The 27076-nt window shown below is 43.1% G+C and overlaps 2 protein-coding genes across 2 annotated transcripts; both read right to left on the bottom strand.

Annotated features, from left to right (window-relative positions):
• Positions 1-9319: 9319 nt before the first annotated feature.
• Positions 9320-10187, bottom strand: LOC128741313 (acyl-CoA-binding domain-containing protein 6-like). Its single transcript, XM_053837048.1, has one exon. The coding sequence runs from the start codon at positions 10070-10072 to the stop codon at positions 9320-9322; it is 753 nt and encodes a 250-aa protein (XP_053693023.1). The 5' UTR covers positions 10073-10187.
• A 620-nt stretch (positions 10188-10807) lies between these two features.
• On the bottom strand, positions 10808-12029 carry LOC128732440 (zinc finger protein 431-like). Its single transcript, XM_053825689.1, has one exon. It carries the CDS (start codon positions 12027-12029, stop codon positions 10839-10841), a length of 1191 nt encoding a protein of 396 aa, XP_053681664.1. The 3' UTR covers positions 10808-10838.
• Between the last annotated feature and the right edge of the window lie 15047 nt (positions 12030-27076).

The following is a 27076-nucleotide window of genomic DNA, read 5'->3' as shown; positions in this document are numbered from 1 at the left end:
ACTCTCCTGACGTCTTTCAAATTCCCCTATCCCCTTTGTTTATTCCCCTGTCTTTGAAGTAGTTTTAAACGCTTTAATAGGTTTTACTATGTATTTAGGCGTGAATTGGGGCAAAATGGACTATTTTTGCATTTCGCACAGTATGGAATGAATGGGATTTGTTTCTTCTGATGTTTTGACAACGTTTGGAAGCTATTTGAGTTCTTTTGACTGGCGGCAATTAAGTTTTTATACTGTTTAATAAACTTTTGTCACGATTTTTGGGGATCATAGGCCAAAATGGACCACTTCCCGAAGGATCCGCGCAGTATGCAATCATCACCAATCGATTTTCTGCATTTTTTTTACATAAGAATAGGTATTTTGTAAGGTTCTCAACCAGCGGCTTCTAATTTTTGGGATTACGAGCTCGTTTTTGTCCCCTTTTTGCTCGCTGGTACCCATGCACCTTTGAATCACAGAGGCGCTGGACAAAAAGAGACTGCACAACCCCCATTATTAGGCTAGCGACATGGGTTGGGTTATTTTTAAACACAAATTATGCCTCTTCCTTCGTCTACTGTAGAACCACCGACAATTTGTGTATTCTACTAAAAAACTTCAGTCCATTGTAGAACTACTCTTTCAAAAAATATTAATACATACATATGCTTGACCGCATTGCAAGGTCTAGACTAAAAACACGAGGTTTGGTCTAAGAACTATAGGGATGTGTCCCGTTCACTAAATTTATATTTGTCGGTTCCTACGTTAGCACGCCACTGAATTTGTAGTGCAAGAATCTTCTTGACTCTCGGATTTTTGGATCTTCAAATTCTCAGATCGTCGGATTCTTGGACTCTCGGATTCCTGGATTCCCGGTTTCTTGGACTTTCGAGTTCTCAGGCCGTCGTATTCTTGGATTTTCGTACTCTTGGACTCTCGGGTGATCTGAGAACCAATGGATTCAATAATCCAGAAAACATCGAGTTCGAGAATCCGAAATTTCAATCATTCCAGATTCCAAGAGTTAAAGAACTGGAGAGTTACAGAATCTGGGAGTCCAAGAATCTGACCGGCTGCTCCGTAGCCGCAAGGTTACCGAGTCTGCTTTGACTAGTGAGAAGTCGTGGGTTCGAATCGTAGTAGACTCACTTTCAAGCGACTTTAGCATCGGTTTATTCGCAGGCGCCTCATTATCCTTTTTTCATGCTGTTTTCTATATTATTCCGATGAAGCCTCTTGACAGTACAGAAGTCACTCTCATAGCTTAAGTGATGTTGTCAGAGGAACGCAATGAGTCCTCGCCAGGGACAGCTGCAATATGTGATAGTACGGGCAGTGAGGTACGAGTGGGTAAAGTAGAGCAAGCTTTAAAGGAAAGGTAAACCCATTGCACAGAAACACGCACTAAAAATGTATAAGCTTATCGATAATATCAAAAAGAAATGCAGTGCAGGTTACAGCAAATATACGTGCGATATCACAGTAGATCAACGATACTGGTCGTAGTGATGAGTCCATACAGGAAAAAAATCTGACAGCTTAAGAATCCCAGAGCCAATAGTCCAAGACTCCAAGAATAAAAGATTCCAAGAATCTGACGATCTGGAAACTCAAAGATCCAAGATCCTGAGAGTTCAAGAATCTAAGAATTCGAGGGTTCAAGAATCCGAGAGTACAAGTATCCGAGACTTCCACAATCCAGGAGTCTAAGAATTCAAGAGTCAAAGATTCCGACGGTCTGAGAATTTTAAGATCCAAGAATCTGGTACACCAAGATTCCGAAAAAAATCGGACAGCCAACAAACCGAGACTCCAAGAATCCGACTACCCAGAACTCACAGATTCAAGAGTCCAGAAAGCATCTGACGATCTAAAAAATCAAAGATCCAAGAACGCGTGAGTTTAAAAACTCCAGTCCAAGAATCTGAGAGAATGCGACGGTTTGGGAATTCAAAGATCCAGGAATCCGAGAACCGAAAAATCCGAGAATCAAGAAAGTGAAATACCATGAATCCAACTATCTCAGAAGACAAAGATCCAAGAGTTCAGAAGTTCAAGAATCTGAGATCTCAAGAATCCAAAAGTGAAGAATCCAAGAATCTGAATACAAGAATCTAGAGAGAGTATGATCTGAGAACTCGAACTCGAAGAAGTCGAAACTCGAATTACGAACTCGAAGATCCAAGACCCCAGGGGTCCAACAGTCTAAGAATTTGAGAATTCAAGAATCCTCTCGACTCTCGGATTATTGGAGCTTCAAATCCTCAGACCGTCGCATTCTTGGACTCTCGGATTCTTTGGAATCATAGATTCTTGAATTCTTGGACTCTCGTATTCTTGTACTTTTAGAGCTCTGAGATAGTCAGATTCCTCGAATCTGAATTTCTAGGCTCTCGGATTTTTCAACTTTTGGACTCTCGTTCAAGAAACTAAGAGCCCAAGAATCCGAGAGTTTATGAGTTCGCGAGTTCAAGAATCTAAAAGTCCGAGTCCAAGAATTCTTTAGGTTAAGATACTGAAAGCCAAGAATTCAAGAGTCCAAGAATCTGTGAGCCAAGAATCCGACTATCTCAGAACTCAAAGATCCAAGAGGCCAGAAAGAATCTGACGATCTGAAAAATCACAGATCCAAGAACGCGAGAGTTCAAAAACCCGAGTCCAAGAATCTGAGAATCTGCGAGCCAAGAAACCAAGATATCCTGAATCTGCAAGTCCAAAAAGAAGTTCAAGAATACGAGAGTCCAAGAATCTGACGATCTAAGAACTAATGGATCCATTGACACTTACGTCGTCTCCATTCCACTCGGTCCATGGCCGCAATTCGCCAGCCACGTAGTCTACGTAGGGTCCGCAGGTCGCCTTCCACTTGATCGATCCATCTTGCGCCGTCTCGTTCCAGTCGGATCGTTATTGAGAACTTTTTTAACCGGGCAGTCGTCCAACATCTTCACGACATGCCCAGTCCATCGCAGGCGACCAATTTTTGCGGTGTGAGCGATGGGTGGTTCCCTAAGCAGCTGATGCAATTCATGGTTCATTCCCCAAGCAGCACCATTTATTGCATGAAGGATTACGCAACTATAATTGAAACATTCAAATATGGTAAAAGTTCGCATCAGTTACCTTTATCGAACTGTTATGTGATTGAAAAAGCGCAAGAGGTGGAGCCTATATGCAACCAATTGTTACACAGATGTTTTATGGAACATCAATGCGCGTTATCTATCCATTAGCGACTACGATACTAAAAGAGATTTTAAGCCTGTTCGCACTCCCACGAAATCCTATACCGCGTTGTCAAAACTTGCGTGAAAACAAAAACAAAAATACTTTTTTCTCTTTTTTCCTCGCACAAAAACCAAACAATTATGAGCAACTTCATCACGAATTATGTTTAGCGGGAACCGGGATTTCCTCTCTGGGCTCTAAGACGAATATTATTTACATTAATATCCTTAATGCGACTTTAGTTTTTTGGGCCTATTATGAGCTAATCTCCATGCCATTCAAAATTTATCGTGCAAAATATAATTTTGCTTTGTATTATTTGATGCGCCTCGTGAAAGTTATTAATTTATTAATTTTCAAGTTTAAAGAATTAACCCAGCCAGATTAAGAATTCGTTTACGATGGAAAAATGCGGTGTAAAATCGAACTAGATACTGTAATCAAATAATATTTTAATAAATGCCATGGATTCCTGATGAATGTTCGTGTAATTATTGTTGAAATAAAAACATTCCTTCGTTGAAAAATATTTTTTCATAAAAATATGTGCGGAATATGATGTTACATTGGTTGTATTTGTTTGGTTACATTTTATTTAACAATATGCCGTAATCAGCATGATGCAACATCATGTGACATTATTGTTTAGCAATGGCATTATAATAACACGATGTTGCGATGAAATTTCATGTTACTAAATATAGACTAATATATTTGTGACAGCCAGTATAAGTATTGGATAACCTGAATCCAACATATTAATAACATGAAGTTGCTTATTTGTTGCGTGTTTCAATACTGTAACCGGTGAAGTTTTTTGCAATTTAAACAAGACTTAATAGCCACATGGAAGATGTTGCAAGTGCTGCTTGGGTCGCCTCCTCCACGTTCCGTCTTCCATCTGCACTCCGCCGTAGATGGAGCGCAACACCTTCCGTTCGAAAACACTAAGGGCGCGTTGGTCCTCCACGAGCATAGGCCATGCCTCATGGCCGTAAAAGACTACCGGTCTAATCAGCGTCTTGTAGATTGTTAACTTCGTGCGGTGGCGAATTTTGTTCGATCGCAGCGTCCTACGGAGTATAAAGTAGGCACGATTGCCTGCCATAATGCGTCTTTGTATTTCTCTGCTGGTGTCGTTGTCTGCGGTAACCAGTGAGTCCAGATACACGAACTCTTCTACCATCTCGATTTCATCACCGTCTAAATGAATCCGCTCTTTATTTCACACCCTCCAAAGCGTTGTTGAACAGCGAACATGAAAGCCCGTCGAACCTTGCCGTAACCCTCTTCGAGATTCAAAGGGACTCGAGACTGCCTCTGATACTCGAACAACACACATCATTCGATCCATCGTCGCCTTGACCAATCGCGTTATTTTATCCGGAAATCCGTAGTAGTGCATAATCTGCCATAGCTGATCTCGATCGATCTTGTCGTACGCCGAATCGATGAATAAATGACCGTTCAACATTAAGACTGCCCGACTTTCAAACTGCTTTATTTTCAGACTGTCTGACATTGATAGTATCTGTCATTCATACTCTCCAATTTTCAGGCTCCTTCAGATTTCTCCGATTTTTTGAAAGTCGGGCATTTCGCAATGTCCGACTTTCAGACTCTTCGACGTTTAGACAATTCGATTTTTGGGCTGTCCAACCTTCACCAACTCTGTATGACTGTCACGCTACCCGACCGTCAGACTGTCTGACTTTAAGAGTTTTCGGTTCTCAGACTGTCCGACTGTCTGACTTTTAGTCTATCCAACTTTCAGACTGTCTAACTTCCAGAATGGACGATTTTCAGACAGTCCGACTTTCAGACCGCGACGGACGGTCTATCAAACTGTCTAATTGTTCGACTATGTGAATGCCCAACTTTCAAATTGTACGACTTTCAGATCGTACGACTTACGGATTGTTCAACTTCCAAACTGTTCGACTTTCCGACTTTCAGATTCTCAGGGGTTAGATTCGTTTACTTCTATTTTGTGTTTCTGGAAGAAAACTTTTGTGGAAAAAAACTGGAAAAATGCAGAAATCTTTCTGCGGATTACCTACGAATGACCGAAACATAAACGGATGAATCACAAATGGCCGAAACACAAATGGCCGAAATTACAAATGGCATAATATATCTAATGGCCGAATCACGAATGGCTGAATCACAAAAGGTCGAAGCAAAAATACCATATTCGGTTGAACATCACATTCGGTCGAAAATATTCACGGTCTTCAACCTGCACAAACGTTGGGTACATACTGTCCTTACTCGCTGCCGCTCGTTCGGACTTAACTAAGGGATAATACCTACTAGTCAGTACACCTAGGAAAATGCATGCACTTTAATAGAAGTGGTCGGCGCTTCCGACGGTGTGTCACCGGCGTACACTCGCGGTCTGAATCCGTCTCGCCCTGAATCATCTAGGAAACATTTGCTACTGACACGGTGAATGGGTCTCGCAACATAAAATGAACGTAATTCATCTGCGCTTAGTGGAAGAAAGAACTTTCAATCATCTTTACTCTATAGCAAATAGTTGTGTTGCTTATTTTGTTTTTTGTTTTATAAAAATTATTTGTTAATTAGGCTATTACAATTATTTTATAAAGTTTTTGTCCTTCCGGTGTTGGGCCACTGAATGGGGGAGCGATTGCATTCGCGACATTTCTGCAACACTTGCCGAAGCACGAAAATCTGATCCGTGGTGGCACGGGCACCCATAAATCCCGATATTGCCCACGAAGTCCTTTTAAAATGGTGAAAACCGACGGAGAGTACCTTGTAGGCGGCGTTAAACAGTGTGATTGCGAGGTAATTACAACAACCCAACTTGTCGCCCTTTTTGTAGATCGGACACACGATGCCTTCCGTCCACTCCTCCGGTAGTAGCTCATCCTCCCAAATCTTGACAATGACCCAGTGCAGCGCTCTAGCCAGTGTGTTCCCACTGTATTTCAGCAGCTCGCCGGGTAGCTGATCAGCCCCAGCCGCTTTATTGTTCTTCAGCCGACCGATCTCTTCTGCTACCTCCTGGAGGTCGGGGGCTGTCGTTTTCTGCACGTGCTCCAAGATCTGTTGCCATATCGTCACCTTCATGTTCAGCTACATCGCTGTTAAGGTGCTCGTCATAATACTGCTTCCACCTCTCGATCACCTCACGTTTGTTCGTGAGAAGAGTATCGTCTGAGTCCCGACACATATCGGCCTCGTACGGTGTTGCATTCTTCTCCTGCACTAATTGCTCGCATTCGCCGTCGAACCAATCGTTATTTCAGTTCGGTTCATTGTACCTAGTGCCGCTAGAGCAGTACTACCGATGGCGGTCTTAATGTCTTTCCAACCATCTTCAAGAGTTGCTGCGCCAAGTTGCTCTTCCGTTGGTAGCGCTGCTTCCAGCTGCCGCGCGTATTCCTGGGCAACTCCGGTATCTCATAGCTGCTCGATGTTGGGTCGCGGCGTACGACTTCGACGCGTGTTATACATCGTCGAGAGTTTTGAGCGCATGCAGACTGCAACTAGGAAATGGTCCGAATCTATATTCGCACTGTGGTAGGTGCGAACGTTTATAACATCAGAGAATAATTTACCGTCGATTAGATTACGATCAATTTGGTTTTCTATTCGTTGGTCTGGTGATCTCCAGGTGGCCTTGTGGATATCTTTGCGGGGGAAGAAGATACTTCGGACTGCTATACCGCGGGAAGCTGCAAAATTTACGCATCGTCCGGTCCCGTTCACGTCCCGTCGCGGACAGCCATCATACACCTGCTCCAGCTGCGCGTAGAACGCCTCCTTCTCGTCATCGGGTCTCCCTTCGTGTGGGCAATGCACATTGATGATACTGTAATTGAAGAAACGGCCCTTAATCCTCAACTTGCACATCCTTGCGTTGATCGGTTGCCAACCAATCACACGCTGGCGCATATTTCCCAGTACTATAAAGCCGGTTCCCAGCTCGTTGGTAATGCCACAGCTCTGGTAGAAAGTAGCCGCTCGATGCTCGCTTTTCCATACCTTCTGTCCTGTCCAGCAAAGTTCCTGCAGTGCTACGACTTCGAAGTTTCGGGGATGTAGGTCATCATAGATTATCCTATCGCAACCCGGGAAGCCGAGCGATTTGCAATTCCACGTCCCGAGTTTCCAATCGTAGTCCTTATTTCGTCGCGTGGGTCGACGCCGATTGTTCCGATCCCTATTTTCTTCTTCGTTGTTGGTAACATTTTGTTTTCCAGGGCGGCTTGTTGGGCCTGCCCCTAACCCCCCGTCTCGCCGGAGGACCATCGTGCACAGCACTGTTTAGAGTCCCTGCTGGCACGAGGACGAGTATAATAATCAGCCGCCCCTAACATGGAGAACAGACGCTATTTGAGCCGCACCCCCTTGGTGAACAGACGCTCTTGTTTGACGAAGCATTTCCTCTACCGCCATGCTATGGTTACCGCGCCAGTATTCGCGTCGCACCTCCTCACTTCGCTATTGTCAGATTGACAACATTGCCCAAGCTACACCGCATTTAGTATCATATGACTCGTGGAGGCGTGAGACAGGAGCTTGTGAGGACCACAGCTGTGTGTGACGCTCCTTCCAGGTTGTCAACTCACCATTTGAAGCCCAAATCGTATGATTCAATACCACAAAAAAAAAACAACTACTACATGTGCGTGGAAGAAGTCGGTCGGACTCCGTCCAATACAAACGAACATTTTGCTTGCGTTGGACCGACTTCGGGTGATAAACTGTTACTGTGAGGTGCCGATTTAGAGACAAAAAGAGAAACAAAAAGATCTTATGCTTCTAGTCAGTTTGCAGTTTACATTCTTCGATATGAACGCGCAAAGCGGGAGAGCGACTATCCAGCTTTTTACGAGCCATAATGGCGGGCGTGCTCGTAATATTTGAACACCATTTTTGACATTTCCCCAATACATCGCACGTTTTCTTTCCGCGTGTTCACGGTAAAACTAAAGGAATGTACGGAAAGAAAACGTGCGATGTATTAGGGAACTGTCGAAAATGCTGTTCAAATATTACGAACACGTCCGCCATTATGGCTCGTAAAAAGCTGGATTGGTTTTTCCTGAGAGGCCGCATGAAATATAAAACGGCAGCAGCGCAAGCGGCAGATTGGCTGCCCAAAAAACATGTTTGTTGAATAGCAGCTTATTCAACCGTTGTATAGCTAATTACTGGGTAAGAATATATGTTGGGTGGATTCGAAAAACAGTCAAATGATCGTTCAAAAAGCACAACTTGAATGCGAAAAGCGTAGTCATTCACGCAGCCACATTCAACTTGCGATCCCTTTTCAAGCCCTGTCCAAGAGTCAACAGTCCAAGAATGTAAGAAAATTCGACGATCTGAATACTCAAAAATTGAAGAATCTGGCAGACCATAAATCCGAGAGTCGAAAAACGCACCATTTCGAATTCAAAGGTCCAAAAGTCCGGGAGTTCAAAAATTCAAGAGTCCAACAATTCGAGACTCTCAGAAAACGATATGGTCTGAGAATTCAGAAGCCCAAAGTCCAAGAGTCAAAGAAAAATTCAGAAAAAGACTTCATGAATTAGTTCAAGGAAGACTCTGAGGGAGTTCACAAAAGAGTCCATGAAAAAGTTCAGATAGTCCCAGAAATAGTCCAAGACATGATCCGAAAAAGACTCCAGGGAAGGCTAAAGAAGAACACGAAAAGAGCGTTAGCATGAGTCCAAAAAAAGTTCCAAAAAATAGCAAAAGAAAGAATCCACAAAAATGTTCAAGAAGGTTTTAACAAGAGCTTCAGAAATAGAAGAATACGGTCTCTTGAAGGAGTCCAAGAAAGTCTTAAAACAGTCCAGGAAAGAATTCAAAAGAGTTTCTAAGAATTTGTCTAAGAAAAAACTAAGTTTCAAAACAGAGGCCAAAAAAATCCAAGCAACAGTCCAAGAAAGAATACAACGAAACAGTTCCAGAGTCGAAAAAAATCCAAGAGAGAGACCGAGAATGTGTTACATTTTCCCCTAAACATACGAATGGAAGACGCAAAAAATAATAGATGAATCCATCTCGGCTAAAGACCACTGTTAGTTTGTCATCTAAGGAAAAAAATAATTAGGATCATTCACGTTCACATTAGCATTTTTTTAATTTCTTCATCAAACGCAACATCCAAGCAGGATTCTCCTTCATCATCCAGCAGACTCCGGTCGGCCCCTCTGTCCAACAGCAACCGAACGCAATCCCGATTGCCACAGCTGGCAGCATAGTGCAGCGCCGTTTGTCCGCCGCAATCCTTCAGGTCGATCTTAATGCCGGGCTCCTGGAGCAGCAGACGCAGAATGTTAACATTCCCCCGATCAGCCGCCCAATGAATCAAGCCCAGTCCGTCTTCGTCCAGTTCGTTTATCACCGAGCTAGCGGAAGCTAGGTTTTCTTGGACTGCTTCCAGGTTTCCTTCTTTGATAAAATCAACGATCGATATTTCACCTCGCGCAAGCAGCTCATTATCTTCTTCCAGTATTGCATGACTGGAAACGGAAACCCAGGAGCCTTTCTGTGCATGAATATCATTCTCCCGTTCCGAGGATTGATCCCAATCCGGTATCAATTCTGTTAATTTTCGAACGTATCCCTTGATTGCTTCCTCCTTCGCCAAATCACCCAACTCGTTCCAAGCGGACCATTTGGTCCGCCCAGTCATATTGAAAACACCCGGCTTCGAAACGTTGCACTTTCCCACCGTGGCTTGCTTGTAAAAGCCATAGAACTTCAGCAAATCCTTCTGCTCAAACCGATCGTGATTGCGTTCGATAAATTTGGTCGCTTGTGTGAACTCCTCCTCCACCAAATCAACTTCCCCCATATCCTCTAAGTCGGACATTATTAAACCTAACAAAACTACAGCTACTGCACGCACTACTCAAATCCCCCGCCCCGGCAACACACCCCTCTCTAACTAATCCGTTTCCTGGAAGAAAATCGGTCCCTGTTCGAGAACGTGTTTCTGCTTCTGGCGCAGATTTTCCAACGCCGTCGACTTTTGGAAAAACACAAAACCGTACCCCTTGGATAGGCCGGTCTGCCGATCGAAGATCACCTGTGCCCAGGACACCTTCCCGAACTGACCGAAGTAGTTACGCAACTCGTGATGGCCGACCGTCCAGGGGATGTTACCGACGAAAATCTTCAACGAACGGGCAGCGTTTACGGTGGCACCAGCGGCAGCTCCAGAGGCCATGTCCTGAAAGAATTTGCTCGGAATCAGTACCGGTCAGACCCCGGTTTGATGGAATTGAAGTTAAATTACCTTCCAGGAAAAACTTAAAAAGTGTAGAAATAGGAAAGAATAGTGCGTAAATGTTTACGTTTTGCGACTTTTTACTTTTTTTTGGACCGCGTGCCCGGTTTTACTTCCACTTGTGTCAAACTGAAGCCCTTCAGAAATGTAATACGGTGTGTAAATTACACCGTTAAATATTTTTACCCAAAAATTGTTTTCTCAAAATGCAAATTCAGGGGCCCTATTTTTAACAGAACATTGTGATCTTTTAGTCGAATTTATTATTTATATTTATTTTACATAACATTTATTCAATTTATTATGCACAGTCTTAACATTTCCTTCGCCCACATTTGCTCGTTGTTTTTCAGAACGTTTGAAAGTTATGCTGCAGCACGTGCCGGTCTCGGGTGTGCTTGTGGCCGAAGGCCTTTCCACACACGTCACAGGTGAAGGGTTTTTCACCGGTGTGCATGCGACTGTGAACCTCCAGACTGTGATGGGAGAGAAATACCTTCCCGCAGATGCTGCACTGGTGCGACAGTCCGAACCCGTGCTCCACCATATGCCGTTTGTAGTCTATCTTGCGCACAAAAGCCTTATCGCAAATGTTGCAGTCGAACGATGCCTCCCCCGTGTGGGCTGCCATGTGACTTTGCAAGCCCGCTTCGCGGACGAATGTTTTACCGCAAATGTCACATGCATTGCGCCAACGCTGACCCGTGGGCAGGGTTTTGTGTATTTCCATGTGGCGCCGCAAAACGTTTTTGAACAGAAACTCCCTTTCGCAGTACTCGCACTTCCACAGATCTTCCCCGGTGTGACGCCTCTGATGGGCTTGCAAGTAAGAGGAACTGGCAAAGTTTTTGCCGCAAGTAGCACACTTGTACGGTTCCTCACCACGGTGAACTTTCGCATGCATTTCACGATCTTTGCCGGTCGGACAGATTTTTCCACACACATCGCAGCTGTACCATTGGCGTTGGGTGTCGTGATATCTCCGCTCGTGATCCCTAAGGTAAAACGGTGAGCTGAAGCTTTTTTCACATAACTTGCACTTGAAGGGTCGTTCGCTCGAATGGACGAACCGGTGCGTGCGAAGCTGAATTTTTTGAACGAACCCTTTCCCGCACACGTCACACTCGTGAGGTTTTTCACCGGTATGGGTGCGAGTGTGCGTCGCGAGCTTGGAACTACTGCAAAATCTTTTGTCGCAGATGTTGCACTCGAACGGTTTTACATTGCTGTGCACTACCATGTGGCTTTGTAAGCTTGTTTTATAGGCGAACTCTTTAGGGCAAAGATCACATTTGAACAGTGGTTTGTTTGAGTGCACCGCCGCTATGTGAACTTTCACGCTGGATTTACGTTTGAACTTCTTGCCGCATACGTCGCACGTGAACGAATTTTCTGTGTGCTCCGGTTCGTGGGCTTCCAAATTACTGCTCTTGAAGGGTTCCTCATCGGTATGAATACTTGATGCATGTGTCTCATCAAGATTTATTTCCGTTTTACAGATTGTGAGCTCCGATTGTTCATCTTCATGACTGCCATCCATCTGTGAGGTTTTCCCGCACGTTTTAGAATCGAACCCTGCTGGAAGGCTATTTACTGCAGCTTGTTTGAATGATTTTCTACACACGCCACAATTGTAAAGTTTTTGACCAGATGACTACAAAAGTAATCTGGAATTAGCTGGAAATTCTTTATCACAGTAGGCGATAGTGCAACGCCATGATACTACCTATGCTTTGTTAGTAGGTAATAGTTGGCAGATTGCAGCAACTATGAATCTGAATCTACCTGTACATTCAGAGTTCTTTATTACAATCAATGCTAATGGAATTTCTGCAACTCGTTAAAGCTGCAACAAAATCAAGGGTTTAAGAACATTTTTCGTTAAATTGAGCCGCAATAATTTAAACTAACCTTCTTTAAAAGTAATAGCTATTGCTATTTGCACATATTTATTTATTGATCTAATTTTAGTAGACTTCCACTACCTACTTATTTCCTGTAAACCTTGCTGTAAACACTCGAAAACTATTCCAAAAAAAAACAACGCATAAGGAAAACAAGGGAAATTCGAGCTCGTAAACGTCACAACCGTCACAACTCACAAACATATTTGTGACAGATGGATGGGCGATAATCGCGATAATATATAGTAATGATACCCATGTTATCGATTTATCAATATATCTAGTGATGTCCGATTTTGCCAGTTAATCGATTAGTTAATAATCGATTACTTTTTGGGCGGCCAAACATCGACATCGATTAATCGGCGCTACATAATCGATTAACCGAAATAATCGATTGGTTATAACCAGCCCGGTGTCACCAATACACTCTCACATTTGATTTGACAGTACCCCCATACTGATGGGCCCCTCGTTGCTGGGCCCCAAACAACAATGGCCGCTCCATATATTTTCTATGAAATGATTTCCCGCCTAGTGTTTTGACGTTTTAGATTGCGGTCATAGAAAAATGGCGTCGTGCCGGGGGGTCGGTTATAACCTTTCCGTCTTCGACACCAAAAATAAGGGTACTTGCAGTTACACCTTCGGCTCTATCTCCATTGTTGTTCAATCGATTTCTATAAAACAGAGAGTACCATCACAAATAAAGGTAACTCTCCGTTTTGATTCAAAATTTAGCGGATTTTGAATGCCTCTTCGCCTCTGTAACCTACAGTCCCTGTAATGAAATCACAGCATTTTTAAGACGATGTTGGATGGTTATTTGAACATATTTTGACCCAATCTAAATACTCCGTTATCGGTCCCATCGGGGTCCAAACTGGTAATTTTCAATTTTTTCTAGGAACGTGTAAATGGGGCATAAAATCTGGTAGACACGAGGCGTAGTCGGTTAAGCTGAGTAAGTTTATCCAAAAGTTTCCACAGTAAATTCGTTTCTGACTAGGTTTAAGCAAAAACATTCCATCAAGAAGACTGGCATCTCTTCGTCGCGCCCATACAAATGTCGAGCAACAGAAAGAACAGCGCACCCCTCCCGACAAAAGTTGAAGCTGTGTGTACATGTATTGGTGAGAAAATATGTATGCGAGCATGGCAATGCATTGCATACGTGTTTGTGTACATCCATATTCTAATATACACGCACTAGTATGTGAAAGTTCAACTTTAACTCGGCAGATAGCATTGCTGTTACTGTCGCTCGACTTTTAGCAGAGTTGCCAGTCTTCTTGATGGGATGTTTTTGGTTTAAGCTTGCTCTAGTCGTAAATTAACAATAAATTCAGCACTTTTTTCAGCAGGCGAGCATCAAAAGTTCATGAAATTCAACTCCGCGTTTTTTGGTTTTTTGTATAGAAAAAGAGGAAGGGAATTGCCCAATTTTCTAAAAATTCCTTACAAAGTTCCGTGTCTGACAGACTGACAAATTTCAAATTATCTTTTGACGGTGGCACGGTTAGTATCTAGATGAAGTTTAGTTTGGTTTTCAGACTTCAGCGTGGTATTTAAACCGGCCTACAACGGGCAAACTGGCTAATCAAAAGCAAAGCCTTGGGCTTAAACGACTTGACCCCTCTGTATCGCCAGATTTCAAAGCCGGTTATTAGAGTACAGCACAGTTACGGGGCTAGTGCAACAATCCTACTGACTATCTAGCAGCATCGCTTAGCCGAGATTTGAACATACGACGACTGGTTTGTTAGATCATACCTCGAAACCAACTAACTGACTGATCGCGTGTGGTTAATTTAGTAGCTAAACGCCTGCCACTGTTATAAATTAAATCTATAAGAAATTGTCAAACAATAAAATTTTAAATTATCCGGCATAATCAATTGGCCAGCTAATCGATTATCTAGTAATCGGAGCATAAAGCAATCGATTAAAAATTAATCGATTATTTTAGCGGATAATCGATTAGTTCGATTAATCGAGAAGTAATCGGACATCACTAAATATATCAATATTTTATCGATGCTTACGATCTCGACCTCCCAATTTTTTCAAAAAAATCAAACCACTTTCATTTTTATTTTTTAACGCATAAGGGGGTCTAGAAGACCAGGTCGCCAGTAAGAAAAATCTATACCTTCCATGCTCCGCTAAGACAGAGGGAGAGGTTTGGCATCTCAGAATAATAATCTTGCTGATTGAGTGAATCCTGGGGCCGATGCCAGGTAGGGAGATGATAGATCGGAAAGGAGTGGATAGCTGAGGTAAAGCTGAGAATAGTGATGAATATAAAAACAGATTGAGATTGCAACGTATAGATGATACAGATGCCGTTCTCTTATCGAAATGCTGTTGGGGAAACATACCCTACCTTTATCTACATACCTGATATATCTGCTATACAGCGTAACTCTGGAGAGGTCTTCACTACTAACCTCCGTTTGCCGGTCCTATTTTGTAAATTTGTATCTGTTCCAGTACTCTTCCTTCCTTCCTGTCTGTCTTTTGCGTTCTAGTTCTAGTGTACTTGGGCTGGCTGCTTTGGCGTCCTCGGTATCTATCACGGCTCGGTGATGGGAGAGAAAAGAAAAATAGAACGGAGTTAGCAAAAAATTCAAAGGTTATGGTACAAAAAAAAAGCAAAACCACATTGTACTTAGGTTGTATATTCTGAGTAAACATCTTGGAGCGGAGTCTGAGTTTGTATGTAATTAGAACCCTTCAAAAGTCTCACATTCGAACTCCGAAAGTCGCATTTCGTCGTCACTGCTCTCGCTATCGGAGTTGTTGCTGAAGTAGTCATCGTCATCCGATTCCTGGAGTTGTTGGAAAAGGTTCTTCGTTGCCAATTTTATTGCATCTCTGTTTCGCGCCATCTCCTGCCAGTAATGCACCGACCTACCAGATCTCTCTATGTCCTGTTTGGCACAGGTTTTCCAGGTGTAGCATGGCCTGCCAGCTGTTTCTTCTTGCCGGGCACTCTATGGTCGAAAGCTTTTCCCAGAATTCCATGCGAAGTGTTTCTGACCACAAGTAAGAAGTTCAAACGAGCGACTCGGATTTTGTTGTTTATCCAGCTTTTTACGAGCCATAATGGCGGGCGTGCTCGTAATATTTGAACACCATTTTTGACATTTCCCCAATACATCGCACGTTTTCTTTCCGCGTGTTCACGGTAAAACTAAAGGAATGTACGGAAAGAAAACGTGCGATGTATTAGGGAACTGTCGAAAATGCTGTTCAAATATTACGAACACGTCCGCCATTATGGCTCGTAAAAAGCTGGATAGTGTATCCACAGAGAACAGACTACCAGGTAATTAACAAAAAGTGTGTAAAAGGTTTTTCTGTAATCTACGAGTAATCCTTCAATAGAGCACCCCTCGAGCCCTAAGTGGCAAACAAAATCTTGATGTCGCTGCCATCGCTGCTATGTAACTCCAGCATAAAGAAATATTGATAAAGGTACATGGATATTTTTGATGTGTTTGGCAAACTATTTCTGGAGGGCGCTACCGACAGATTTTACACACAAAAAATCGATTACTTCCTTCGAGCCTGTTAATCTGTTCTCTGTGGTGTATCCACCTAGTTCGCGTGCGGCATCGCTTCTGGCTTCTGCTTGCGAGACACTGACCTCGCCGTTCTGTGGGCATTCGTCTCTTGGCTCTTCGCCTACTTGGATTTCTGCTTCCTCGGTGTTGACTATAGTGTGTTGACTGCTTAAGGTTTTAAGGACGGTTAACATTGTGTTCTCCATCCTTCTTAGTGAGTTACGGTTTCTCTTTAAGATCGTTGAAAATTCTAGGGAGTACGTTACGACCGGGGTTATAAGGGTATTGTATAGTTTTTTCGTCACTTCCCAACGGATTTTATGTTTCTTCAGGAAGTTGTTGAACGCTATGTAGCCTTTTTTAATTCGTTCCGTAGTCTTTTCCTTTCTCATATGGTTTCTGGTGATGGCGGCTCCTAAGTATCTCAAGTTAGAAACTACCAGCAGCTTTTATTTGCCGAACTCCTGAACTTTGTCTGGCTCTGCGATTCTCTTTTCCTTCTCGTAGGGGTTTCTGATGAGTACCTTTGATTTCAGTGTGTTTATTTCCAGACCTACAGAGGCTAAGAGCGGCGTTAGTAAGTCAATGATTCGTTCAATATCTGTGGGATCGGTGCAGAGGAAGAGAAGGTCGTCCGCGTAGGCCAAAATCAACGGTATAGTTATCCTAGAGCCATATTCCAAGTTTAATTCATGCTTGAACTTCTTCATTATGGCCAAAACACTGTGAAGCATGACTATGAACAGTATCGGGCTTAAGGGGCACCCCCCAAGGAGCAAAACGGCAGCACTTAAAAGAGCAGGTGTCGAATAAGAGTTGTGTGGTAGCATCCGGTGCTGAATGAGCGAATTTGCTGAAGTACGTGTTGTTTAAACGTCATATCTCACATTTTTCCTAGCTTCTAATCAACATCTACATGTTGTTATGTAAGTGTGGAATGAGAGTCGAATAGGCATTGTGCAAACGTATCAGCAGCACAGCTAAGAGCAGGTGTGGAATACCGGTCGCTTAAAAGCTACCGTATCAGCTAAGAGCAATTGTGGAGTAAAAGTGGAATAAGAGGGGAATCAGCATTGCGCAAACGTATCAGCAGTATTACAGGAAGCACGTGTGGAATAATAGTGGAATAAGGATGGAATAAACGTGGCGCAAACAAATCAGCAGCATTGCTGAGAGCAAGTGTGGAATAGTGATGGAATAAGGGTGGAATGAAAGTTGCCCAAACGCATCAGCTGATTGCTAAGAGAAATTGTGAAATATGTGTCGATTAATCGTCGTACAAACGTATCAGTAGCACCACCAAGAGCAGGTGTGGAATAAAAAGTGCTTGATGGCAGCCAATAACACAATAACTTGAATGACACTTTATATTTTACACTTTATAATTTATATAAATAAATTTGTATTAGGTACACTTTATTTCTTTTTTTTTTTTACAGATTAAGAATAGAAAAAATTTCCATAACCACTTTTATCTGAGACAAATCTTTGCTGGTCGTGGCAATCCTTTTATTTGTTGTTGTCTGGACGATATGTATCTTCTCCCTCGGCGTGTCGTTATCCCTCGTCCAAAGCAACCAGCTCTACTTGACGCTTTGCTCAGCGAGATGAATTGCGTCGGGCTAAAGCCGCCAGAATTGTTATGGTCGGGTGGCATAATGGCAATACCACCACTGCTGGTAGCGCCGTAATCGCGTGACCAGCTCCCGCTGCCGGTGCGCGAAAACCTCACTTCTTCTCGTGCCATCCACTGCTGCTTTTTGTTTTTTGGATGAAAAAAACTAAATCCGACCCGTTGACAAATATACCTGCACAGACAGCGAGCGACTTAAAGTAGCGATAAGCTCAGGAAGCAGTACTATCTGCGTAAACTAATAACACTTCTGCTGTTAACTAATCACTGCTGCTGCTAACTAATCACATCACTGCTAACTAACTGAACAATAAATTGCACACAATGTTCGCAGCTAGACGAAAGTTCTGGATTTCCAGTTTCCAGTTAATTTCACTCAGTAGCACCGCTCACCGTCGTCAATATTCAAGAGAAAAAAAACCTTTGCGTTGTGAGTGTGTTAAGGCCCAAACAGAATGCTGCGTCAACGCATCCGTCAGCGTCAATTTGACAATAAACCCATGGGAAAACTGTCAGAATGACGCCGACGGACGCGTTGACGCAGTATTCTGTTTGGGCCTTTATGTTGCTGTCATTGCTGGTGGTACAAGCGAAATACTTTAGCACAAATAGTTTATTAAATGTTTAACATGTGCAGAATAAATACTTCTAAAGCAATCTTGTACAGCAGATGCCAAACATGATTTAAGAAACTACTCTTCAGCGCTTAAATGTATTTTAGCCCATTTTTGTTCCACGCTTGACAAATTTAAACAGGTAAATCCACATCGGCTAAAAACTCGGCGCCTGTCATATGTCAGATTATCTCAGATGTGTTCATCGATGGCTTCCGACCGTCAGTATGTAAGTTCGAATCCGGATGAATAAAAAAAGTATAATGGCAGGCTTGATAAATTTTGAGTCAACCAACGATTTCCTACTAAGTCTCTCATTAAATTATAAAAATACGAATACAAAAATGAACATAAAAATAACGAAACCCACAAAATAAAATAAAAATACTTCCTGCATATTTTATTCTTTTTGCTTGTCTAAATGTTGAACTGCTGTGGAATAAACGTAACTTCAGTATCATTAGCAGCAGTTTAATAAGCATCTCTATGCGTACTGAATAAACGTTTTACTATACGTTGCATAACAGTCATACAAACGCATCTTCCACGCCCATATTCAGCACTGTGCTGTTTAAATTCTCCAAAACCAACTGTATAAGCATTGAACAGAGGTGTTTAGATATACTTTAAAAGCAGCTATACAGCATGTGCTGAATAAAAGCTGTCGGTGAAACGTTTAATAAGCAAAAATTGTTCCTTGGGCCCTGCTTAATACCTTTGGATTTCCTGACAGCCCTGGTGCGTTGTTTAAACCACTGGATAGAAGTCTTCTCCGTAAGACACGCTTTGATTATTCTATTTACTAGGGCCTTGGAGACCCCTAACGACACCAAAATGTCGGCTGTTTTCATGATGTCTATTGGGTCGAATGCCTGCTTCAGATCCAAAGATACCAAGATACCACCAAGATACCAAGATGGTGGGCGCTCCCTTCCGCCATCGTTCGCCTAGTAGTCTTTTAAGCACAAATAGTTGATCCGCAGCGCTTCTGTTGGCCTGGAATGCCATCTGGTAGGCTGGGAGGGTTGGTAGTTGCCTTTGTAGACGATCTAGGAGAATCTTCGCGTATAGTTTATACGCTATGGAGCACAGTTATACGCCTGTAGTCATTTATTGTCTTGGGAGCATTGACCTTTGGGATTGGAATTTCGATTGTGGAGGTCCATCCTGCTGGAACCTCATTTGTCCTAAAAATGTGATTTATCCAGCTTTTTACGAGCCATAATAGCAGACGTGTTCGTAATATTTGAACAGCATTTTTGACATTTCCCTAATACATCGCACGTTTGCTTTCCGCGCGTTCACGGTAAAACAAAAGGAACTTACGGAAAGAAAACGTGCGATGTATTAGAGAAATGTCAAAAATGCTGTTCAAATATTACGAACACGTCCGCCATTATGGCTCGTAAAAAGCTGGATTAGGTCAAATAAACTGTCCATCAATTTTTCAGATCCATGTTTTGGGAGCTCTGCTGCAATTCCATCAATCCCCGGCGCTGAATTATTATTCAGCTCAAAAATGAGTCTTTGTATTTAGTGTCTTGCAGGGTTCTCTCCGGGGGAGAGGCCATCATCTTCCGTTATTGTTCGGATTTCAGTGACTGTGGCTTGCTCTTTAATTATGTTTGCCCTCTCGCCCTTGTGAATGAATTTCGCTCGGCGTTGTTCCTTGCTCCTTCGATGCTTTTTTATGAACCGGAAAGCACAGACAAACAGACGAGACACTCGCGATAATTGCATCGTCCAATCAAAAACCACTCATTTTTCAAAAAAGCATGTTTCGCAACATGGCCACACCGCGGCGCGCCAATGTTGCTTTGATTTTTCAGTATAAAACCATTCAAATGTACAAAACCCTACAGCATAAAACCCTGCAAATGCAAGCTACTCCACAACATGCCATAACAGAGGGTGCTGATGTACAAGCAAAATGTGCAGGACGATGGTTTTTAAAGGATTTTCTTCTAAGTGTCATGTCAGTTCGTCAGTGCTTGTACCTTTTGCATGCTGCGTCATGTCTTGGTGTTATTGGGGATTTCGGGGTTTGAAGAGTACTTGCCGCTGAAGCTACGATTGCATCTGCAAGGACCTCCCATTTCTTTTCAGTGCTGTCCTGTTCCGCCGGGCTAACATCCGTTACTTTTCTATCTTGCATATTTTGGTATTTTTCCCTGCTATCTTCCTCTGTTTTTAGCTTTTCCACATCGATTCTTGGGCGCTTAGTCGGGTGGGGGGCTGAGCATTGCTTGTAGCTGCCTTTTTGATTATCAGATACAATCTGTTTCCTTTTCATACTGCAGATCACCATTTTGTGATCGCTCAGTTGGTCTGGGTGTAGAAAACATCTTACATATGGGGTTTTCAGAAACAGCATGATGCTCATTACAACATGATCTATTTGTGATTCGCTCTTTTTGTTGAACCACGTGACTCTGACAGATTTTGACTTAGCGAAGGTGTGGTAGTTTTTCAATTTGAGAGAGTGGAGTAAGAATTTTAGCTCTAATCCATTTCGATTCGATTGACTATGCATCAGGTTTGGACCTATCCATTGTCTATCATCTTCAGTGATGCCCTCACTTCCGATGTGCGCATTTAAATCGCCGAGTATTGCTATTCTGTTACGTAGTTCTGACGGTAATTCGGATACGTACTTTGCTAGTACTGCGAACTCGCCATTATCCGCTCTTGTTACAGGTCTAACATACGTTGCTATGAACAGAATATTATCATTTTCGAAGTTGTGTAAATAAGAGCCGGAGTTAGCGCTTAGTTTATGAAACCGATTTGCTTTGAAAATACTCTTTGATATAATTATTGCTGTTCCACCCCGCTCTCTACCACGAGACAGCTTTTCCTCATTTACGTTCAACCAGAAGTAGTTGGACGTTTCCGTTGTGCAATTTGGCATGCGGGTTTCTTGGAGCGCAGCAATTTGTACTCCCTGTTGTCTCAATCCACTGTCGATTGCCTCTCTTTTTTGTTCCGTTCAACAGCCCCTTACATTCCAGGTTGCCACCAACAACTTTGAAGTGTTTTGCGTATTTTGTGAATCTGATATTGTCGATGTCGTTGTACGATTGCTGATTTGCGATGCATTTATCCTGGGGAATCTTTGCCAATTGGAGATCTGATTGATCGGGGCGTCGTACCCCCGATTTAGTACTTGTTTAGTTCTCTCTGATGGATCACAGTGTAAGCGAAGGACCTGGACAACACTGTCGTAGTGATTTCGCCCAGTTGAGTTCCTAGTATTTGACGGAAGCCTATAAGCAACTCTGATAACACCGTTTGCTGTGCCGTTTTCGTTGAATTTTATAATATTACCCCTCTCGTTATAGAGGTCAAGTCTTTTATTGAATATTTTGGTAACAGCTATGATAGATTCAGCTCCTCCCCATCCCGCTGTATTTTCAAGACTGTCCAGGAATCTGTCAATTTTCACTGTTATTTCTTCTATCGATTCTGTCGGTGTCTCTTCCCATAATATCGCTTGAAGGAGTATTTGAAAATCTTCCTTGTGGGCCCGAATGTGTTGGGCAGCTAATTTCCTTAGCTCTGAGACTCTTGCGTAATGCTCAGCCGATTTTCCATCCGAACGGAACAGATGGCATGCCATTGCAGAGAATAAGCAGTGGCCATCTCTGGCCATCAATCTTACTAACACTTTTCCGCCGTTGTATTCCATCATTTTCATTTTGGATTGCTCACTGCTTCCACTTCTCTTGATCTTAACTAAGGATCGAGTAATTAATTATATAATTAGTTTATATATTATAATTAGTTATATTAATAATAATTAGAATATATTAACACATAATGGTAGTCTTATGTGGTCTTACATAGCGAGAAGAAAAAAAAGGAGGGGGAAGGAACCTACTGGTAGGTTAGTGATACAGGACTGTCAATTTTACTATAAGAGAGGTATAAAGTAGGGTGTAATAGTGAGAAAAAAAAGAAAGATGAGTAGGGTTTAGTTTCAGTTCCCTTAGGAACTTACTTGGCCCTTGGATTTAAAAATCAGATTCGTTCAGGTTCGCTTCCGTTCAGTTCAGATTCGTTTACGTGACACATACTACACATAAAGCTAACTTATGCTATACTACATACTACACTAAATTAAACTAGATTACATTCTACACACGGACTAAAAACTAAGCGGCTGTTGAAGGACTCGTCGAACCACCTACTACTACCCATGGGAGGGGTTATTTTTCGAAAAAATCAGACCATTTTTTTCTTTAATTAATTTCATTTTAATTAAATAAGCAGGTAAAATTAAGCACAATTTTATTTTTATACTCTTTGGTATTACCAAAGAATCAAAGTAGGTACTGAGTTTTTGTGGGAGAGTAACGATGACCACCTCTTACATCACACACCTTTGTTCTATTGACTAGTTACTTATCCCCCGTTTGCATTCAACTGTTGCCAACGTTACTGATACACATGTAAAACATTTCCTCTTTCTCTGTATACTTTTTTCACGGATAGACGCGATTAAAAACGTTCTTGTTATTTTCTTAAACGAGTGGTGTTTTTATTAATATAAGTTCCTTTTTCCGTCGTCTTTCGGTCTCGCTTGCTGTCGGTAGGGGCTCTGCCCACAGGTTATGCGCCCAGATACGCGGAATTCGCGGAAAAGTGACGAACAAAGTTGTATATTTTCGGTCGGAAGATTCCACAGCGCGTGTGTTACAAAATGGCGGATAGTGCAAAAATTGCTTTCCCGAAGCTGAGCCAGGCAAATTGGGGCTCCTGGAAGCAGCGGATGGAATGGTTGCTCGAAAAAGAGGACCTATGGGAAGTGATAGCTGTTGCAAAGCCTGAACCGGTAACCGAAGAGTGGAAAAATCGCGATCGGAAAGCGCGAGCGAATATTGGACTGTTTCTCGAAGAAAGCCAATTTAAGCTAGTGAAAAATGTAGAAAGTGCACGAGGGATGTGGAATGCTTTACGAGAGCACCACGAAAAAGCGACAATGTCGACCATAGTGCATTATCTTGGGCTGTTGTGCAGTGCTAGCATGTCGGAAGGTGAAAATATGGACTCGCATCTTGCCGGTATGGAAGAATTGTTCGATAAACTTGCTGCTGCGGGCCAGAACATAGAAGAGCCATTGCAGATTGCTATGATCTTTAAAAGTGTGCCAGAGTCGTATCATGGATTGGTACAAAGTCTGCAGAGCCGGGCGGATGCAGACTGGACAGTGACATTAGTGAAAACTCGGCTGCTGGATGAGTATAATCAGCGTCGGGAGAAAAGTGTGTCGCTATCGAATGACATGAAAGCGTTGAAGTTTGATGCTGGTAAAAAGCCGGAGAAAGTGTGTTATTTTTGTAAGCAACCCGGACACTTTCGAAAGCAGTGTAAAAAGTGGCAAGCACAGAATGGCAGTAGTGTGTCATGGAAGAAGCAAGGGCCAAAAGGTGCAAACACTAATGCAAAGCAGGCTCAGGGAACAACCGGTGCTGTATGTTTTATGGCTGGTAAAGTAAAGCCGAATTGTTGGGTTATTGATAGTGGCGCGTCATGTCATATGACGAGTGATAAAGCGTTTTTCTCAGCACTGTGCACAAGTGTAGAATCGAACGTGACATTGGCCGATGGTAACAAAACAAGTGCGTCCGGAATCGGCGAAGGTGTTATTTTTGGTGAAAACGGTCGTGGCGACCGAGTAGAAATCACTCTGAAAAATGTGTTGTATGTACCGGATCTGGATGGCGGGTTGATTTCGGTGAGCCAACTTGCTGCTAAAGGTTTTGAGGCCAAGTTTGGTGCGATGGCCTGTGCAATCGTTAACGCTGCAGGTGAAACAGTTGTAGTCGGTGACAAAATTGGTAGTCTTTATCGACTACGCGTTCAGGAACAGTTATTGAAAGCTGGAAATGAGCATCACGAGTGGTGCCAACACACTTGGCATCGCCGAATCGGGCATCGAGACCCCGATGTATTTCGACGCCTGACAACGGAGGATCTGGTAAGTGGCTTTAAACTCAAAGACTGTGGATGTTATATTACATGCGAGTGCTGCCTGAAAGGAAAAATGGCACGGAAGCCGTTTGCTCCGGTTATCGAGCGGAAGACTACACAACCGTTAGAGATAATCCACACAGATCTTTGTGGACCGATGGAAACTGTAACCCCATCTGGCAATCGGTATCTCATGACACTAATCGACGATTACAGCCGATATACTGTCGTGTACCTATTGCGGAACAAGAGTGAAGCAGCCGGCAGAATCAAACAGTACGTTCGATGGGTGCAGAATGTTTTTGGAAGGAAACCTCTTGTCATTCGGTCCGATGGTGGTGGTGAATATGTCAATCGAGAGTTACGTGATTTCTACGAGGCTGAAGGAATAAAAGCACAATTTACCACACCATACTCACCACAGCAAAACGGGATTGCGGAACGCAAAAATCGCTCGCTGCAGGAAATGGCAATTTGTATGCTAGCGGATGCTGATTTGGGGAAGCTGTACTGGGGCGAGGCAGTGCTAACGGCAGCATATCTTCAGAATCGGCTACCGTCTCGTGTGCTCCCAAAGACGCCGTACGAGCTTTGGACAAATCGTAAACCGGATATTGCTCATCTCCGAGTATTTGGTTGTGACGCTTATGTACAAGTTCCAGATTCGAAAAGATCCAAACTTGATCAGAAAGCCGTAAAGCTCACCTTTGTAGGGTATTCCGAGAATCACAAAGGATACAGATTCGTTGATCGTACTACCAATCGCGTGACAGTTAGTCGGGATGTAAAGTTCATTGAACTAGGTAACGAATCCGAGCAGAACACGAATGAATCCGTTTCAGCTGATGCAGATCTAAATAGCGAGATTGACATCCCAATTGTTACACCAACAGAGGCGGCTGTACAAAGAGGCGGCGACGATGATGAGTTATCCGCTGGATTGGAGGGATGGGACGATGCCAACGATGAAATGTTTGATGAACCATTCTTAGGATTTGAAGATTCACATGTTGAAGAGGAGCAAAGTTTACGTCGACAAGATAGACAGACAAGAGGTGTTTTGCCGAGTCGTTACGAAGATTTTATAGTCGGAATCGCAAACTACGCACAGGAAGAACCGACTGATTATCGCAAGGCTCTAAAGCTGGCAGACTGGAAAAAGGCCATGGACGATGAGATGGAGTCACACGACGAAAATAAAACTTGGGAACTTGTGCAGTTACCAAAAGGGAAGAAAACGATTGGTTCGCGATGGGTATTCAAACTCAAGAGGAACGAAACCGGTAACATCGTGAAGCACAAAGCAAGATTGGTCGCGCAGGGCTTCAACCAACGATATGGTGTGGACTATGTAGATGTCTTCGCACCAGTGACACGTCAGGAGACATTTCGAGCGTTGCTGGCTGTAGCGGGGAAGAATAAAATGAATCTTCAGCACTTTGACGTTAAAACTGCGTATTTACACGGAACGGTCGAAGAGGAGATCTATATGCGCCAACCGCCGGGATATGAAGCTATCGGAAAGGAGGAGTATGTCTGTAGACTTAAGAAGAGCATCTATGGACTGAAGCAATCAGCGCGTTGCTGGAATCGCGCTCTTCATGCGGTGTTGACCCAGCTGGAATTTAAACAATGCGAGTCCGATCCTTGTTTGTATATTCGACGAAATGATCTGCGTACTATTTTTATGCTTGTTTACGTCGACGACATCTTAATTGGCTGTGCTGACAGTAAGTTGATAGACGAAGTTTACGAAGCGCTACGGAAGGAGTTTGATATTACGAATCTTGGAGCAGTAAAACATTTTTTGGGATTTGAAGTACGTTGTGACGAAGGAATCTACAGTCTACGCTTGACAAGTTTCATCGAGGCGCTGATTGAAAAGTTTGGCCTCGAGAATTGCAATCCTTCGAAGACACCAATGGGACAGGAGTACACAAGTTCAGTTAGTAGCAGTACATTGTTCGAAGATACAACACTGTATCGAAGCTTAGTAGGTGCTTTACTTTACGTTGCTGTGAATGGAAGACCGGACATAGCTGTGAGCGTATCGATTCTAGGGCGAAAAGTCAGCGAACCAACGGAGGTTGATTGGAAAGCAGCTAAGCGTATTGTCAGATATCTTAAGGGCACTAAGGATCTGAGATTAAAATTTGGTCCTGGAGATGGCTGGTCACTTGTCGGTTACTCTGATGCGGACTGGGCAGGCGACCATGCTAGCAGAAAGTCTACAACCGGGTACATTTTCTTCTTCGGCGGCGGACCTGTGGCTTGGGTTAGTCGCAGGCAATCGTGCGTGAGTTTGTCATCCATGGAAGCTGAATACAATGCATTGAGCGAGTCTTGTCAGGAGCTAATTTGGCTGCGCAGATTGCTGATGGATTTCGGAGAGACACCGTTAGAAGCTACAACAATGTTTGAGGACAATCAAAGTTGTCTGAGCTTTGTACAGGTAGAGCGGACAAGTAAGCGGTCAAAGCACATAGACACGAAACAACATTTCATCAAGGATCTCTGCGATAGTGGTATAGTGAAGCTTGTTTACTGTCCGTCGGAGCTTATGTTAGCGGATGCACTTACGAAACCGTTAGGAGCAACGAAGTTTCGGCAGCTGCTGGATCGCCTTGGTTTATCGAGTTAAGCCACGGTGCTCATCGAGGAGGAGTGTGGGAGAGTAACGATGACCACCTCTTACATCACACACCTTTGTTCTATTGACTAGTTACTTATCCCCCGTTTGCATTCAACTGTTGCCAACGTTACTGATACACATGTAAAACATTTCCTCTTTCTCTGTATACTTTTTTCACGGATAGACGCGATTAAAAACGTTCTTGTTATTTTCTTAAACGAGTGGTGTTTTTATTAATATAAGTTCCTTTTTCCGTCGTCTT

Source organism: Sabethes cyaneus, chromosome 1 (genome assembly GCF_943734655.1).
Source record: "Sabethes cyaneus chromosome 1, idSabCyanKW18_F2, whole genome shotgun sequence".
Lineage (NCBI taxonomy): Eukaryota > Metazoa > Arthropoda > Insecta > Diptera > Culicidae > Sabethes > Sabethes cyaneus.
This window is presented reverse-complemented; position numbering and strand designations above follow the sequence as displayed.

Bases quoted from the DNA above. Each gene is read 5' to 3' on its own strand.
- LOC128741313 (XM_053837048.1), bottom strand. From the start codon at position 10,072: ATGTCCGACTTAGAGGATATGGGGGAAGTTGATTTGGTGGAGGAGGAG.
- LOC128732440 (XM_053825689.1), bottom strand. From the start codon at position 12,029: ATGGATGGCAGTCATGAAGATGAACAATCGGAGCTCACAATCTGTAAA.